Below are 17,272 nucleotides of genomic sequence, written 5' to 3'. Positions count from 1 at the left end.
TGAACCCACGGGTCCAACTTGTTGGTTTCACCAACCTGAACAATATGCACCTTTAGATCCTCGAGAAGAGGCTGCTTGAGAGCCAACACTTCGACCACCATTACTGGTTGCCTGAGGAACACATTGTAGCATTGCCTCGCCCCTTTTTGGTCCCTTCGAACTGTGCCAATCCCCGAGTCCATGGGGAACTTCATGCACGGATGCCAATTGGAGGCGACAGCCCCAAACTCCACTAAGGTCGGACACCCCAAGATGGCATTATACATCGAGGAGCAATCCACCACCACGAAGGTGCAGTACTTGAAATCTTGGTGTGGCACCTCTCCAAGCATTACAAACAGCTTGATCTAGCCCATTGGTACGAGACCTTCCCCCGAGAAGCCATTTCGAGTTAAGGTACACGGGGACAAGTCGATTGTGGTCAACCTAATCTTCTCGTAGGTTGACTTGAATAGGATGTTCACTAAACTCTCATTGTCCACTAGGATCCGAGCCACCATCTTCTTGGAAACCTAGCTCTCAATCACCAAAGGATCATGGTGTGAAAAGTCCACTCTCCGAGCGTCGTCCTCGGAGAATGTGATGACTTGGTCGGTCATCCTTGGCATCTGGGCTAGCAATTTAGCTAATGCAAACACTTCATCGTCATGGTTTAAGGCCTGCGCAAACCTATTATGCGAGCCTCGGGAGGTGCACCCCAAGTGGAGTCCTCCGGAGATCGTCCCCATTCGTCCATTTAGTGGGGAGTCTGTGGACTATCTAGTGCTACGGATCTGCGGGCACCGTACCCGGAGCCTGGGGGCTGCTGGCTGTGTGGGTGTTACCGCGGCTAGGGCCTAAGCCTGGCGAGCTCCATCCCGAGCATACTGGTGGAGGTGTCCCAGTTTGATGAGGTTTTCGATCTCATCCTTGAGTTGGTAGCACTCATTTGTGTGGTTCCACACATTGTTATGAAAACGACAGAACTTGTTGGGATCTCGCCTTTCCTTGTCTCTCTGAATGGGCTGTGGCTTCCGATAATGAACGTGCTATTATGTGGCCACAAAGATGTTCTCCCAAGAGTCCACTTGGAGTACTACGAGACATACTTCTTGTTGGGGGCAGTTCCCTGTCTTGTCTGCACTGTCCCATTTCCCTTGGGCTTTCTTCTCTTGCCTTTGCTCCCGCGTCTACTGCTGTTGGGGGTCCGGCTAGGTGCAACGGACTGGGATGGAGCAGCAACTCCAGCAATGAATGCAGGATGATAAGCACTGTATTCACTGAGTGATACTCCATATCTCGTCAGATCCATACTGAAACCAGCGAATGGCACGACACTAAAGCCAGCTGGCAGGACAATTGAACTGGACAGCGGGTGGCACGACATTAAAGCCAGCTGGCACACCACCTGGCTGCCTAGATGGTACTTTGCCAGGAGGGTCCACTCAACCTTGGGCCACCAGAGTAGCCCGCATGGTATTAACCATCTACTTTTGGAAGGCGATATTACCCTCATTGGTGACGAGTTTCTACTACTGAGTGGCCACCTGGTCGCGTAGCGCCACCACTTCTGGCATCTCCTCCGCGTCCATGGGCTGAGGGTATTCCTCCTAATAATACTAGTCGTCACCTCCGTCATCCATGTTGTCGTATTTAGCGTTTTTGTCGTAGTTTTCCACCATCTTAGGGAGGTCCTGTGGTGGTGGGCGGCTGGTTTCTCCTCCCTCAACTCCGGGGAGAGAAGCTGCATCGTCTGGTGTGTTTCTCTGAGTGGTCACCATGACTATGTTCTTCAAGCTTTCATCAGGTTCTCAATGAAAGCACCAAAATTTTGACTGCATTTTTCGCCATCAACCTAATCTAAGAGTTTAAAGAAAATAAAATAAAAGAACACAAGGGTTTTAAGTGGTTCAGGCTATAAAAGATCATGTGGTGGTGGACGGCTGGTTTCTCCTCCCTCAACTCCGGCAAGAGGAGCTGCATCGTCTCGTGCGTTTCTCTGAGTGGTCATCATGACTACGTTCTTCAAGCTTTTTTTAGGTTCTCAATAAAAATACCAAAATTTTGTTTGTTTTTTCTGCTATCAATCTAATTTGAGAGTTTAAGGAAAATAAAATAAAAGAACACAAGGGTTTTACGTGGATCAGGCTATAAAAGATCTCTAGTCTACGAGTTTCTGGTATTTAGTGAGCTTGAAACTTGTTTGAGAAAGATAATTGTGGTTGTCATTGACAGTATCCCTGGATCAAAGCTGTTATTAATCATTACATGTTCCGTTATTCTTTTCTTTTCTAGCTTCCATTCCGTTGACGTTCAAAGGACATCAACGGTAGTTAATGAATTGGAGATTTAATCCAAGGGTAAAGGGCAGGCCATGGTGAAAGAGTTCATTGATAACTTTTAATGATTTGAGATAGATGATTCAAGAGAGTAGCAGAGAATCAAAAAAGAATCCCATGTGAGTTAAGGGCTGAGGCTTTGACGCAGCTTCCGGTGTCCGGTTAAAGAGGAACCCAAGTGGTCCCCACTAACCCCACCTCATCACTCCAATGGACTTTTGCATTTAAAGCTGTTAAAGGTCAACTCTACCTCTCTGTCTCCAACTATCAACCCCTTTTTTTCTTTCTTTCTCGCTCTCTTTCTCAACCTAATTTTGCCTAGTCAGCAATCCAACGGCTAATCAAAACCTTTTGACCTTATCCCACTGTCTCTCATCATTTATACAGCCTCTCCAACCGGTTTCCTCCCGTTAAAGGATCCCATCTTAAAGAGAGGTAGTCAATGTTCTGATATAAAATTCTCCACGTGGTGTTCTTCTATTGGCTAATTTGTTTGACGGCATAGAGACTAAAGGCCAGGTTCTTCACCCGATGCCTTACATAGGGTGGGCATAAGTTTGACTTGAATCCGCTTTTTGCTATTCTCTCTTTTTCGCCTGTTTTGCTTTCCTCGTCACCTCCTCTCTCTCTCTCTCTCTCTTATTTATTTATTTATTTATTATTAATAAGACAGAGATGCATAGATCCATATCGATTTCGTTCTTAAGTTAGAAGACGGTTCTTCTTTAGGTTAATCTTTTTTTTATGGTGGAGAAAAAATGGCCGTGGAACTGATGATGGCCTATGGTCTTGACAGCTTTACCTCCAACATGGAAGAGAATTCAGTGAAGGAAGCCGCGTCCGCTGGGATTCAAAGCGTTGAGAAATTCTTAAGATTGATTTCTCAACATGATAACTATCTTCATCAACATCAACAAGTAGCTGATGTTGCTGTGACCAAGTTCAAAAGGGTGATTTCTTTGCTCGATAGAGGAAGAACAGGCCACGCTCGGTTTAGAAGAGCCCCTTCCAATCCCATGGCCTCGTCCTCGTCTCCTTCTTCTTCTTCTACTCCTCCTCCGCCACCGCCGCAGCGGCAAGATGGGCCGGGCCAGGACCCATCTGGCTCATCTTCTCCTTTTCAGCACAATAGTAATCCGAAACAAGAACTAGCTTCTGCTTTCAAGGTTTATTGTCCGACGCCGGTTTTGCGATTGCCGCCTCTTCCCCAGAATCAAAACCAGGTCCAATCTCGCCAAAACCATCCAATGAATAGTGTGGTTTTGGCTCCGAGAAATGGGTCTCTGGAGAAAAAAGACACGGTTGTCTCTGCTGCGACTATAAATTTCTCACCATCGCCGTGTATTTCTGGGGCGAATTCGTTCATGTCTTCGTTAACAGGGGATACTGATAGTACTGTTCAGCCTTCGTTTTCGTCTGGGTTTCAGCTCACTTCGTCTACTGGGAGACCACCTCTGTCTACGTCGTCGTTTAAAAGGAAGTGTAACTCGGTGGATGCTGGGGCGATGAGATGCGGCTCATCTTCAGGTCGGTGCCACTGTTCGAAGAAAAGGTATGGTCCCCAGCTGCCATGTTTGTTTCTGTCGTTTTCTTTTGCGGGCTTTGATATAAATGTCGTTTCGATTAGATTTTAGTTTTTTCAACTTGGTTTTCTTTTTGGTGAAATAATAGGAAATCGAAAGTGAAAAGAGTGGTTCGAGTCCCAGCAATCAGCATGAAAATGGCCGATATTCCACCTGATGACTACTCCTGGAGAAAGTACGGCCAAAAACCTATCAAAGGCTCACCACATCCACGGTTAGTAGCTAGCTCTCCGTTGGTGTTCAGTGATCATCAACTGGGTCATTGACTCAGGTCATTATTATTATCCTAAGAAAAAGTCCTCATAACTCGTTGACCCTGGCCCTCATAATTTCATTATATTGCGTTTGCAAAACTATTAAAATTTTACTATATGTATATCTTGGGCCTATTGAGTCAATTTCTTTTTATTTATTTATTTATTTTTATTTTTTTGTATCAGGGTCAATTTCTTTTTATTTATTTATTTTTTTTAATACTGCTTTTTTAGTCAATTGCTTGGCTGAGTCAAGCAACTGAATTTAGTAGTGATGATAAACAGTAGATTGAATGTGTGGTCTAATTTGGTATTTTTGTGACAAATTCTCAGGGGATATTACAAATGCAGCAGCGTTAGGGGCTGCCCAGCGCGCAAACACGTGGAGCGGGCTCTAGACGATCCAACGATGTTAATTGTGACCTACGAATGTGATCACAACCACACTCACTCGGTCACAGAAGCCACGGCTGCCCTTGTCCTTGAATCATCTTAGTCAATGGATCCAACGGATCACCAATTCTTGATTATTTTATATTAGAAGAAGAAACCAGTAAAAATGTGTTACAGATGGTCAACTATATAGGCCTGGCACTGTATCCAAGAGGATTAGTGGATACATTTGCTGCCAATACAGAAAAGCAGTTGGGTGATTCCTTTGTTTCTTTTGGTTTGTTTTCTTTCAAAGATTATCCGAGGGGCGTAACCATTTGGTACCATTTTTTTTTATTTTTTAAAGTATCATTTAGTACCTTATGTTTATAATAATATTCATTTTTGTTGTCTTATACTTTGTAAAAGTATATATTTAGTACACTAAATTAAAATTTAATTAATAAAATTTTACCAATTTAATCAAACTGTTATCAATTATATAAGTTTCAGATTCAAATTTAATTATTTAATTACATATAATTGATGATAGTTTTGTCATATTGATAAAATTTTAATAATCAAATCTGAGTCTATGATACCAAATATGTATGATCTTAAAATACAAGATATCATATAAGCATTATTGAAAAAAAAAATATCAATACTATACTTTGAAAAAACACAAGATATCAAATAAGTAAATTTTCATTATTTAATATTTTCGGCCTCTTTTATACTTTTGTTTTTGGGTTAAATATCAAATGGATATAGATATGATGGATTTGGATGTAGTTCAGTCATGTAAAGTAGTGTATTCTTTTTAAGAAAAATTATTAAAGTTTTTTTAATATATATATATATATATATATGACATGGATGAGGTCACGCTGCCTGGCTGGTCCTGCAAGCAATCTGAGCCGTTTAAATGTAATAGGAATGCATTTGACGGGTAATATTCACTTAACATATTTAATATGTATTTTAATTTAAAACAATAAAAAATTACAGGGGCATTTAGGGGGAACTGGTTTAGTAATCGGTTAAGGTGTCTTCTCTCTCATTCACTCTCTTCTCTCACTCATTCCCTCTCATATTTTTTGGAGCAATGAAAAAGCCCTTCTCTACCTCTGCATGGGCACCTTCACACCAAAATAATAAAGGTGAGTAACTTATGTCCTTCGATCATCATCATCAATGTCATGTTATTTTGTATCAATTTTTAATTTCTTCGGTCATTATTAGTAAAGTATGTTAGTTTTCGTGAGTTATTGTCATTGTTAGGGCTTTAAAGTTCATCATATTATAAGAAATAATTTATTTAAGTTTTTTTTGGTATGTTAATAGGAATAACTGTCATTTTTCGTGAGTTTGGTTCCTCAAGCACCATTTGGAGTTCAAGTTTCACGATTATTCCGAAAGGGGGTTAATAAAAAATCCAGGTCGAGTAAAAATCTGTTAAGGTGAGATTTCAGTTGCTTAATTTTGTCTCTATTAAGTGATTTCATTTAGGTATTTCATGTCTCAATTATGTGTGATCAGTGTGTCTTTATTTTATCCTATATTGAGTTTGAAAAAAGAATGCATTGCATGTGTTTGATAAATTGATTGAACTGTCCCATATATAAATTGAATAGTATAGTAATGTTGGAACATAATTTAGTAATTGTCTTGGTAAGCTATTAAACTTTTTTGACTTGGCCTTTGTATTGCCTAATAATGTTTAATGTTTCTTTGATTGAGAGTACATTGCTTATAATCTTTTATTGCATAAATTATAACACAACCGATATTTGAGAAGGTAAAATTATCACTTAGTGTCAAATATTTAAACACTTATAGCGCAAGCCAATTTATCATTGTTTGTTTTATTTCTAGTTTTTGAAAGGATAACAAAATGTTGGATACCATGCTACTCATTCATATAAAAAAAAAGTAATTAATTTTGATGTCCTTGATGCCCTCTGAGCTTAGCTTGGAGTGGAAATGGAGAAAGAATCATGATTAAACTATGACATTTAGGTTTAAATTTTAACATTTTGTGCTTTAGAGGTTGAGACTTTGGATAATTATTGCATTAACAAAATGATTAAAAATAAGCATAGCATCCTAATAATAAACATTTCTACACGCCATCTGCTCTACAATTGCATTTTACTTGTGATCGCCATTTTTAGTTTCTTTGTTGATAAGGTAAAGCTTATTTTATTATTTAGATCTTATGATAGAAATTTTTAGGCCAAAAAACCAAATAGAAGTCAATTTTGAGAGGCTGAAAAGAAATATATATTTTGTTGAAACAGAGGACTTTGCAACCTTGACATTCACAGGGCAACTTGCTCACTTAAAATGGTTTAAGTGAGAGTGACCATGGATTTATTTGACATTAATAGCTTTAGAAGGTGATGCATGACATAAAAATTGGAGATGCGATGAGCTTCCTTCTTTATATCTTAAAACTTATGAAGTTAGACTTGAAAAGCTCCCCTGGATTTCATTAAAGGGTCATAAGATTTTATTTAGAGACATCTCAACTGGTGGTCCTATAAGGATGTATTGAATCAAGGTTGAATTGAATAAACTAGAGTCAGAGTCATTAAATTATCATATATTATATTAATTATTAATTCATTTCAAGTTTTGATGCTTTTCTTTTTCTTATAGTTTATAGTTTTGGTGCTTTTCTTTTCTTGTAGTTTAGATTTTTTATGATGTCCTCACCACTTGTTAGTTGTAGTTCTTGGTTTAGGTAGTTTGTTTAAAGAAAAATAATACTAAACTACAAATACCAAAATCAATCAAATCTTATGAGAGTGACTTAGTAATCGACTTTGTCTCCCAATCTAATCTCAACTTTCTAAGTTTTATTCTAAAATAATAATTAGAAGTTAGTAGAAGCAATCTTTTTTGAATAGATATATTTGTTTATATAACTAATATTGTATTGAGCATGATTGAAGAGTTTAAAATCATTTGTTCATTAAAGTGTGTTTTAATTAACAACACTTCACTTGATAAACAAACTATACCATATCATATCACCGACTATTACCTATCATTGACATTATGATGGTTATGAAATCTATAAATAAAGTATAGCATGAGAAAATAAAGTCATGTATAGTATATATATAGTTTATGTTCATTTTAGTGGATAAATTATTACTTATGGTTAGAGTATTTTGCTTAATTAAGTTCAATTTATCTTTGGTTGAGGTTGCATTACTTAAAAACATAGTAAATTGCCCTTGCTGTAACACTGTTTCGATTTTCTTTTGAAACCAATTAGATGTCATCAAGAAAAAGAAAGGTTGGAGATCGAATGGAGTCCAAAGTGAAGCGGAAAATGTCAAGTGAGAAGGATAAAGGAAAATTTTCATATGAAGATGAGGTTAGTGATCAACTAACATATAATAGTTATTTATAAATATCATGCTTGTTAGGGGTTTCATTCTACTCTGAACCTACCAAATTTGATTATTAATGTAACTTCTTTAGCAAATATAATGCTAATAATATTGACCACATAATAAAAAATACACACTTCTTTATATATATATATATATATGTTCTTTAGCTTGTTGTATCATAAGAGTATATGCATACATGTGGACTGACCCAGGTTTTTTAAATGGCATGAACAAGTAGATGGGACGATATTTGTGGAGGCACTTATTAGACGGGTTGTCAAGAAGTCAATGGCAAAGGGATGTGGTCAACCTAGCAAAAGCGAATTGGTGGTTGACCCCACAATGCAAGACGATGAGAAGATGTACGACACAGTTGGGTGTCGTTGTCAAGTGGATAAACTATTGAAGCTCGTCAATAGTATGACTTCTGAACATAAGGAAGTCATTAGGGAGATAGGATTTGGCTCCCTTCTTTTTACAGATGTCCCTAGTGTTAGGGGCGGGCTATTATGGTACTTCTACAACAATATGGATATAGACAATTTTGAGCTAAAGTTTGATGGGGTGAGCTACCCTATAACGGTGGAGGCTTTTGAAGGCATCATGGGAATCAAAGATTGGGGGGGGAGGATAAGTGATGATGAGTATAACATCCATGGGGAAATACTCACTGACCAGCAGACCAAATGTAGTGACTTAATGGTCAAAGCCATGGAATCAGATGTTGCCGACATATATTTTGTCGCACGATTTATGCTCATCGTGATGGGCACATTTTTAGTACCTACTTTTGGAACATTTGTTCGGAAGGAGTACTTAAATGTGCTCCAAGATATTGGCAAGATAAAGAAGCTCAATTGAGCCTCTTTTGTTGTGCAATTCCTCCATGATAGTGTGATTGGTCTCCGTTCACGCATAAAGAAGGTTGCCCAGAACGAGGACAACAAGGATCATCGCTACCTCCCAGGATGTACCTTTTTTCTTCAGGTTTTAATTTCCCATCCATTAGCATTTTTTTCTTTATGAAATTTGGTGTTGCTTTTAACTTTAACTCAGTGTTTTTTTATAGTTGTTCTATTGGAATCATATAAAGTGGAAGCATGCCTATGCCCCACACCATGGACTTTCGCTTACTTATTGGAAAGGAAAGCGAATGGCGAGTTTGGGGTCATTTGTCTCAAAGGTCGGGGGTTACAATGGTAACAAGGTAAATAGTGATTCAATTAAATAAAATGTTGCTTCCTAATTTTTTATTTTGTCCCTAAGCATATTAAAAATGTTCGTTAATCTTTAATCTAAATATTTGGCAGGTTCCTCTATGGATGCCAATGTACTAGAGGCAACCCACTGGCCCAACAAACTACATGATCACATCCTCCACCCAATTTAGGCGTATCTCTATATTATATTAAATTACAATAAATATTCTGGGGTAACATATGCGTATATGAAGCAATATGAGTTTGATATAGAAAATATTGCGAGGCCCTCAAGAAATTATGTCTAATTAGGGTGCAATATAAGGTTCATACACGTTATTCAATACCTTAGTATATTTTGTCAGTATTAACAGTTGTAATAGTACTTGTTATATGATGAAATATCTTCTGTGCAGATACTTAGTACAAAATAACCCTAAAACTCATAAAGTAGCCACCCTAACACCTAGTTATATTATATTTGAGAGTTTGAACAATGTTTGAACTCTTGGACACTCAAAGAGTTTTGTAAAATTTGGAGACATTTAATTTATTTTTAACTATATTATATTATACAATTCATTTGCTATTAAACACAAAGAAAGGTAATAAATTAAATTTTTTTAGGTGTATCTCTATATTATATTAAATTATTATAAATATTTTGGGGTAACGTATGGACATATGAAGCAATATGAGTTCGATATAGCAAATATTGCGAGGCCCTCAAGGCATTATTCAATGGCCCACTCTGTTTTTTGCCAACAGTGTATTAAGAAATAATGAGGTAGATTAATGCTTAATAAACCATAATGAAAAATAAATGAATTCACTCAAGAACACAAAATTTTTTCGTGGTTTAGTGGTTAAAATCCACCTAGTCCACGAGTCTATATTATTGCTGTTTCACCCTCTCTATTTCGGCAGAGTTTCGGTATTATAGATTAATGGTTCCCTTTCCTGTCCAATATTCCCAGTATATATAAGGGAATTTCATGGACAGGTTTGGGTAACTGCGTGAGTCAATCACACATTTACATAATTATTAAATTTAATACAAATAATTGTCATTTATATTGGGATATGGTTTGATCACAAGATAAATGTACTCCTAATATCTAAGATATTAAATATGACAACCTGGTCATAAATATACGTATAAAGGGATCCTGAGTCTCTGGGGATCCACGGGTATGCAATATACTAGAACTACCACGAGCTGGATATCTCCTCCAAGCTCGTGCTTCGACAATTGTTTTAATATTCTGAGCTCGCGCTTCACAGCCTTCGTATCCCTAGCTCAGGTTAAACCCAGGACGCCTAACACCCTGTGTGACCACATGAAACTCGAGTTGTCCGTGTGGAGAATAAGCAGATATAATTCCCTTGGTTATTTCTTTGTGTATTTATTTGCCAACTGTACTCGAGTTGAGTGAATGAACTTGGGCTAAAATTAGGGTACAACATTTGCCCCACAAGCTCCTGCCCGTGTATGATGTCGTCACTTTCTAACCTACACAGTAGGGGCTTTTAGACTTCTGTTACATAAAACTACGCCTGGCTACTACTTGAGTACTAAACACGTGGTGTATTGCAATTGTCGTCTGTTTGGGTTTTGAGGACTGGAATAATTGTCTTGTCACCTTTTTGCCACTGTTTGGTCTATTTAATCTTAGCCCTTGGATCTTAAACTAACCCAATTGGATGGCCTAGATTAATTTACACAATTTATGTATAAGTAGGATGGCCAAACTTCAAACTGCACCACCTTTCATTTAAAATGTTTCCTTTTCTGTATTACCAAGCCTCTCTTCTCTCCCAGAAATCCCAGAAACTGTTCATCGTGCCCAGATATTTAGAAGCTTTCTAGGAGCTTCCCGTTGCCAAGTCTATTCCTTCCAGTCTGCGAGTCGTACTTTCCTGTAAGTATCTCATCCTTTGGTTTTAAAAGTTTTTTTTATCTGATGGAATTTCTGTTCTTCACCATGCTCATCCACAACATTCATTGAAGTTACTGTTAGGCTATTTCTAAATGTTCTTAGGGATTAGGTTTTGACTTAGGTTCAACCGGTGAGTCCAAAAATGTTTTAGAAATAAGATGTTCATAAAACTAGGAAATTTTTTGGGTAAGTCTTGGCAACTCTAATGGTGAATTTATTTAAAGAACATCAATTCAGGGTAAAGGAAATGAAGGGTTTCTAGGTTTAGAACTAGATAGCTTAGAGGTTACGTTTTCTTGGGTGGTTTTGCACTAAACCGCCTCCCAAGGAAAGCAATGGTCTGACATTCTGACACACGAATCCCTAAATATCAGGGGTTTGTTAGGAAACCGAGGCTCGTAGCTTAGGATATCGCTTGGCGTCACGGGATGGGGCTGAGGCTAACCTTAGCTCGTGTAGCAAAAGTAAACTATTTCCTTTGTACTCTCACGTCATAGTATTAGATACTCTTAGGTCGCCTGCTAACTAGGCCATTTTTTGTTAGGTGATCCGATGGCTCCTCAAAAGAAGAACAACCCAAAGAAGAATGCCTCGAGCTCGTCCTCTCAACAGAAGACCAAAGGGATGTAGATCACCCCAGAATCTCCCATCCCACACTTCGGTCCGGTGGTGGAGAAGGAGATCATGGTCGATCCCAACGCATACTTCAAGGCTGAGCGTATCATTTCAAAGATCATGACTCATGGGAGAGTAACACAAGATCATGCTGAGCCACAATATAGAGTTCGGAACTGGAACTCTCCTCGTCCGACCTGCGTTCGAAGGGGAACGGAGCTGCTCCCCTCTTCAAGACGACTTTGCGGCTTGGAGTGACGAGCATCTGAAAGCTAGGGCCTTCCTCCCTCTGGACCAATACTTCACGGATTTTTTAAATTACGTGAAGCTGGCTCCATTTTAGCTCCCCCCAAATTCGTAGACTTTTGGCAGGGTTGAAGTATTTGTTCTTGAAACACAAGTGGGAGGTCCCCACTCCGGAAGACATTCTTTATTTCTTCTGCCTCAAGGAAAGCCCTGACCAGAGGGGATGCAATGACAAATTCTACTACCTCACACGATTCCCTAACTCGGCCTCCGTCATCGAGCTTCCCAGTCATCCAAACAAATACAAAGACCTATTCTTTATGTTGAATGGATTCTGGAACTGCGAACACCACTACTTCAACCAACCTCGTAAGTCTTCCATTCTTATGAATTCAGCTCGTGAATTTTTATTCCTTAAGATATATATATATATATATTCTTTTTACATGTCTTAACTGAATTTGTTTCTCGTCCAACCATATTTGCGAGGACGGCAAAGTCCATGACCCTCGAGGGTCAGTATGAGAAGTTATCTGGGCTTCCCCTCAAAGAGAAGGACTACTGCCAGGTCATGAATGACATCATGATGTTGGCCTGCCAGTTGATTGATGAAGGTCAAACACTAGCCTTGAAGACCCGGGCTACCCTTCCGGCGATCCCCGAGTTCCCATCCTCTCAAGAGGCCTTGCCAGCCATTGAGGATGGGGAGGATGAAGAGGACGAGGTGCCTCTAGTGCGAAAAAGGTGGGCTCCCAAGGCTGACCGGGAACCCAATCTAGAAAGAGTCGCATCGGGGGCAGCAGTCGGCCCCTCCGGCCAAGGTAACCCATACCCCTTTAGGGAATTAGATAGGGATGTTGCCGATTTTAGGTTAGTTCATTTTAATCCAAATTAGCTCATCCACCATCATCTTTATAACTTGGATCGAAATATAACCCTGCTCCAGTGCGTAGACCACTTAGTGGTACGCGATGACAGTAGTTATCCTAAGGGCACAGTCGTAGTTGATAACACCTTAAACATTAGATCCACCATTTTTGAGGAATATGGGACCAACCGTAGGACCTGGCCTTATCTGCTCCAGGGTGCATTTGCCCCTGGATTTAGACAGTATGTAGAGGAATCCGGCCCTGAGGAAGGACCTCAACCTGAACCCTTTAGGATCCAAGAAATATTAACTATAGACTCCCCTTCTCTTCCATTAGTTCCAAGGCCGGAGATCGTACCTATCCCGGTCAAAACACCTGAGCTAGTGATAACAGACTCCTCCCCCAGCCCGGAGGGTAGGATCTTTATTTTCTTTGTTTATATATGTTTTTGACAACTTTATTTTGTGAACTAACTCCCTTTGTGCATTTTAGGTGAAGAGATAGAACAACCCGGAGCTCTTGACCTCCGAGCTGCTTTCCAAGCTAAGAAGGTTGGCTCGAGCCCCGTTATGAAGAGGGCCAGGTTTACCAAGAAGGCCCACCCTACAGCGGGAAACACCTCAAAATCCCCTGCCAAAAATAAGGAGACGAGCTCGACTCGGGATCCAGCTCCGGTGGCTACGGTCACTACTGAGCAACTTCTCCTTCCCCGCCTTGCTTCATGGCCCCTCAAGTTATACAGACCGAAGCCCCAGTCCCCACCGTCCGAATACCAGTAGATCCTTAGGACCTGGAGAAAATCCCTGAAGCCTTTTGGGGTATCGTTTAAGAGACTGCGAGCCATATGGTGGGGCACGTATATAAGGCTAGCTTAAGGGATCTGAGAACCATTGAGGAGCGCAGCCCAGGGAATGTTATGGAATTAGCTATGTGGATGAACCTCACTGTAAGTTCTCTTTCCTTACTTAGTGAATTTTTTTTCGATTGGGTGTATATCTTTGACTTTTGTTATTTTGCAATCCACCCTGGCCCAGTATCACAGCATAGCTTGTGCGAGGGCTAGAAATGATGAGCTCTGGGCTAAACTGAGCGCTGCCCAAACCGCCATGACTGCGACTCAAGAAGGCGAGCAGGCCACCAAAGCTGCCTTGGCGGCTGCTCAGAAGAATGAGCTTGATGCCAAGGCTGCTCTCGCCTCATCCAAAGAAAGCGAAGAGGCTGCAAAGACTGCATTATCTGCCTCCCAGGCTCAAACTGCACAACTTCAGGCCGAGGTTGATGAAGCCAAAGTAAAACTGCTCGAGACCGAGGCCGCAGTCAAAGAAGAAAAGGCGGCCCCATCGTTGGCGATGGAAGAGATGTTGTACCATTGCTGGGCCTTCAATCCAGATGGGAACTTCTCTTTCATGGGACCCGGGCTGTGGGACCCGTACCTTGCAAAATTTAAGGCTCGGTCCTTACAAGAACCGTCGGAGACTGGCAATGCATTTGGAATGGCGGAGGGAGATGGTGAGGAGGTCACATCTTCGGGGCGAGCTGATGGAACCCACTGATCTCCTTTGTATTTGTTTTTCTTTGTAATTATTTAACAACTTTTTTTTTTATATTCAACAATTGCTTTTGGGCTCAGTTTGTGGTTTTTTCTCCTCGTGTAATTTATTGGCTTTATTTCGATATATATCCATCTTTTGATCCACTTATTTTTCATTTATTATCTCTCATGCTTGTGAATCCTTATACTTGTACATTCGAGATTTTAGGAATCAATTTTTAGATCGAGATAGATTTTATCGAGCTTGGTTATATCCAAGTTTTTGTTTGGTTATTTGTACCCTACCTATCAAGAATCAGGCCTCAAACCTGGTTATATCCAGGGTTTTTAATGTTTTAAACTTAGTTCGCGTTAGGTTGATTGAAACTTGAGCTTTAAGAAGCCGATGAATAATCAATTTTTCCAAACTTCTAAGTTTCGGACCTGGTTACGTCCAAGATTTTAAATTTAGTTCGCGCTAAGTTTATTGAAAATTTGAACTTTAAAAATTCAATGAATAATCAATATTTCCAAGCTTCTAAATTTTGAACTTGGTTACGTCCAGGATTTTAAATGATTTAAAATTTAGTTCGCGCTAGGTTTACTAAAAATTCGAACTTTAAAAAGCCATTGAATAATCAATATTTCCAAGCTTCTAAATTTCGGACTTGGTTACGTCCAGATTTTATATGATTTATACTTAGTTCGCACTAGGTTTACTGAAAACTCGAGCTCTTAAAAAGCTATCGAATAATCAATTTTTCCAAGCTCTAAGTTTGTTAATCTTATCGAGCAGGCTTAATTTTGCTTACCTCGGGTTATGTGCCCCCAAGTAACCAGAGTGTAGAAACTTTCTTGGTTGCCTTTACAAACATTAGAACACGAACTAATACAATCTAAAAAGGAAATGATTTAATGATCCATCTTTTATTTAATCAAATGGATTTTATAAATAAGCCTTACATTGATGGTGGTACTACTGATAATATTTTTTCAAATGTAGGGCGTTCCAGGTCCATGGGACTACTTCCCCATTCAGCCGAGTTATCTTGAAAGTTCCTTCACATAAAACCTCAACGACTTGATATGGTCCCTCCCAAGTCGGGCCTAAAACACCACCCTTGGGATCCTTATTTGCTAGAAATACCATTCGGAGAACCAGATCGCCCAGTCCAAAACTACTCATCTTAACTTTAGAATTAAAATAGCGAATGATTTTTCGTTGATAATGGGTGAGCTGTAACTGCGACTCTTCTCATTTTTCTTCAATCAGATCGAGAGATGCATTAGGTAATCCATAATTATGACCTTGGTTGAATGTCCTTTGCCTGTGAGTGGCTACCATGGCTTCAACTGGAAGCACGACCTCGCTTCCAAAAGTTAAGGAAAAAGGAGTATGCCCCATGGAGGTTCTGTGAGAAGTTCGGTAGGCCCACAGTACTTGCGGGAGCTGTTCGGGCCATATTCCTTTGGCTTCGTCTAACCTCTTCTTTAGGCTTGCCTTTAAGGTTTTGTTCACAGCCTCGACCTACCCGTTGGCCTGCGAATATGCTACTGAGGAGAAACTCTTCATAATGCCATATTTTTCACAGAAAATCAGTAAAGAGATTGCTGTCGAATTGTGTCCCATTGTTTGACACGATCTTTCTAGGAAGCCCAAATCAACATATAATACTCTTCACCACGAAGTCTAGGACCCTTTTTGAAGTGATGGTGCCAGAGGTTCGACTTCTACCCACTTCGTGAAATAGTCGATCGCCACCATTGCATAATGAACTCCTCCCTTTCCCGTAGGTAGGGACCCTATTAGGTCAATTCCCCATACCGCGAATGGCCATGGGAATGAGATCATCGTTAGCTCAACTGGAGCAGCTCGAACAACTATGGAGAAACACTAACATTTGTCGCACTTTTGAGCACACGAGATTGATTCTTTTGTAAGAGTGGGCCAAAAATAGCCCTGCCTCCATATTTTCAGTGCTAGGTTTTGCCCCCCAGCATGATCTCCACAAAAGCCTTCGTGCACTTCTTGTAAAATGGTTTTAGCTTCCTCGGGTAGAACACATCGTAGGAGAGGCAATGAATGACCACGTCGGTACAAGGTCCCATCCACTATCACATATCGCAGAGCTTGATAAAGTATTTTCTTGCATCCTTTCTATCGTCAGGTAGCCTTCCTGTTGTGAGGTATTCCATTATTGGAGTCATCCAAGTTGGTCTTGTGTCGATCATTTTGACTTCTATCATTTCAGTTACACTCGGGTTTTCCAAGAACTCCAATGGCACTACATTCAATGTCTCAGCTTCTTTTGTGGTGGCAAGTCGTGCCAAGGCATCAGTATTTGAATTTTGCTCGCGAGGTATCTGTTTAATAGAACTGTACTCAAATTTAGACAGTTCTCCCTTCACCTTAGCTAGGTAGGCTGCCATCTTGGTACCTCGAGCTTGATATTCTCCCAATACCTGATTAATCATGAGTTGAGATTCACTATAGTATTGGATAGCTTTTTCCTTGAACTCCCTTGCCACTCTCAGTCCAGCTAGTAAAGCCTCATATTCGGCTTCATTGTTGGATCCCTCGAATCCGAATCTCAGAGCTGTATGAAATCGATGCCCTTCTGGGGAGATTATTAAGATGATTCCAGCTCCCGATCCGTTCTCGTTTGATTATCCATCAACGAAGATTTTCCATAACTCCTGCATCGGATCCTTCGGGAGCTCCTCTTGAAATCCGGTGCATTCAGCCATAAAATCAGCAAGGGCTTGAATTTTGATTGAGGTCCGTGGTACGTACAATATCTCAAACTGGCTAAGTTCAATAGCCCGTTTTAACAGACGACCCGACATTTCATGTTTTTGCAAAACTTGCCTTAAAGGTTGGTCGGTCATGACATTGATTGAATGGGACTGGAAATATGGTCGGTGCTTCCTGGAA

The 17,272-nt window shown here is 40.0% G+C and overlaps 1 protein-coding gene across 1 annotated transcript; it reads left to right on the top strand.

The window, feature by feature from the left end:
- Window positions 1-2,912: 2,912 nt before the first annotated feature.
- On the top strand, window positions 2,913-4,941 carry LOC133803606 (probable WRKY transcription factor 7). The gene is made up of 3 exons (XM_062241705.1): window positions 2,913-3,870; window positions 3,990-4,115; window positions 4,489-4,941. The coding sequence occupies exons 1-3, from the start codon at window positions 3,077-3,079 to the stop codon at window positions 4,649-4,651; spliced, it is 1,083 nt and encodes a 360-aa protein (XP_062097689.1). The 5' UTR covers window positions 2,913-3,076; the 3' UTR covers window positions 4,652-4,941.
- The last annotated feature ends 12,331 nt before the right edge of the window (window positions 4,942-17,272 follow it).

This window comes from Humulus lupulus, chromosome X (genome assembly GCF_963169125.1).
Source record: "Humulus lupulus chromosome X, drHumLupu1.1, whole genome shotgun sequence".
Classification (NCBI taxonomy): Eukaryota; Viridiplantae; Streptophyta; class Magnoliopsida; order Rosales; family Cannabaceae; genus Humulus; species Humulus lupulus.
This window is presented reverse-complemented; position numbering and strand designations above follow the sequence as displayed.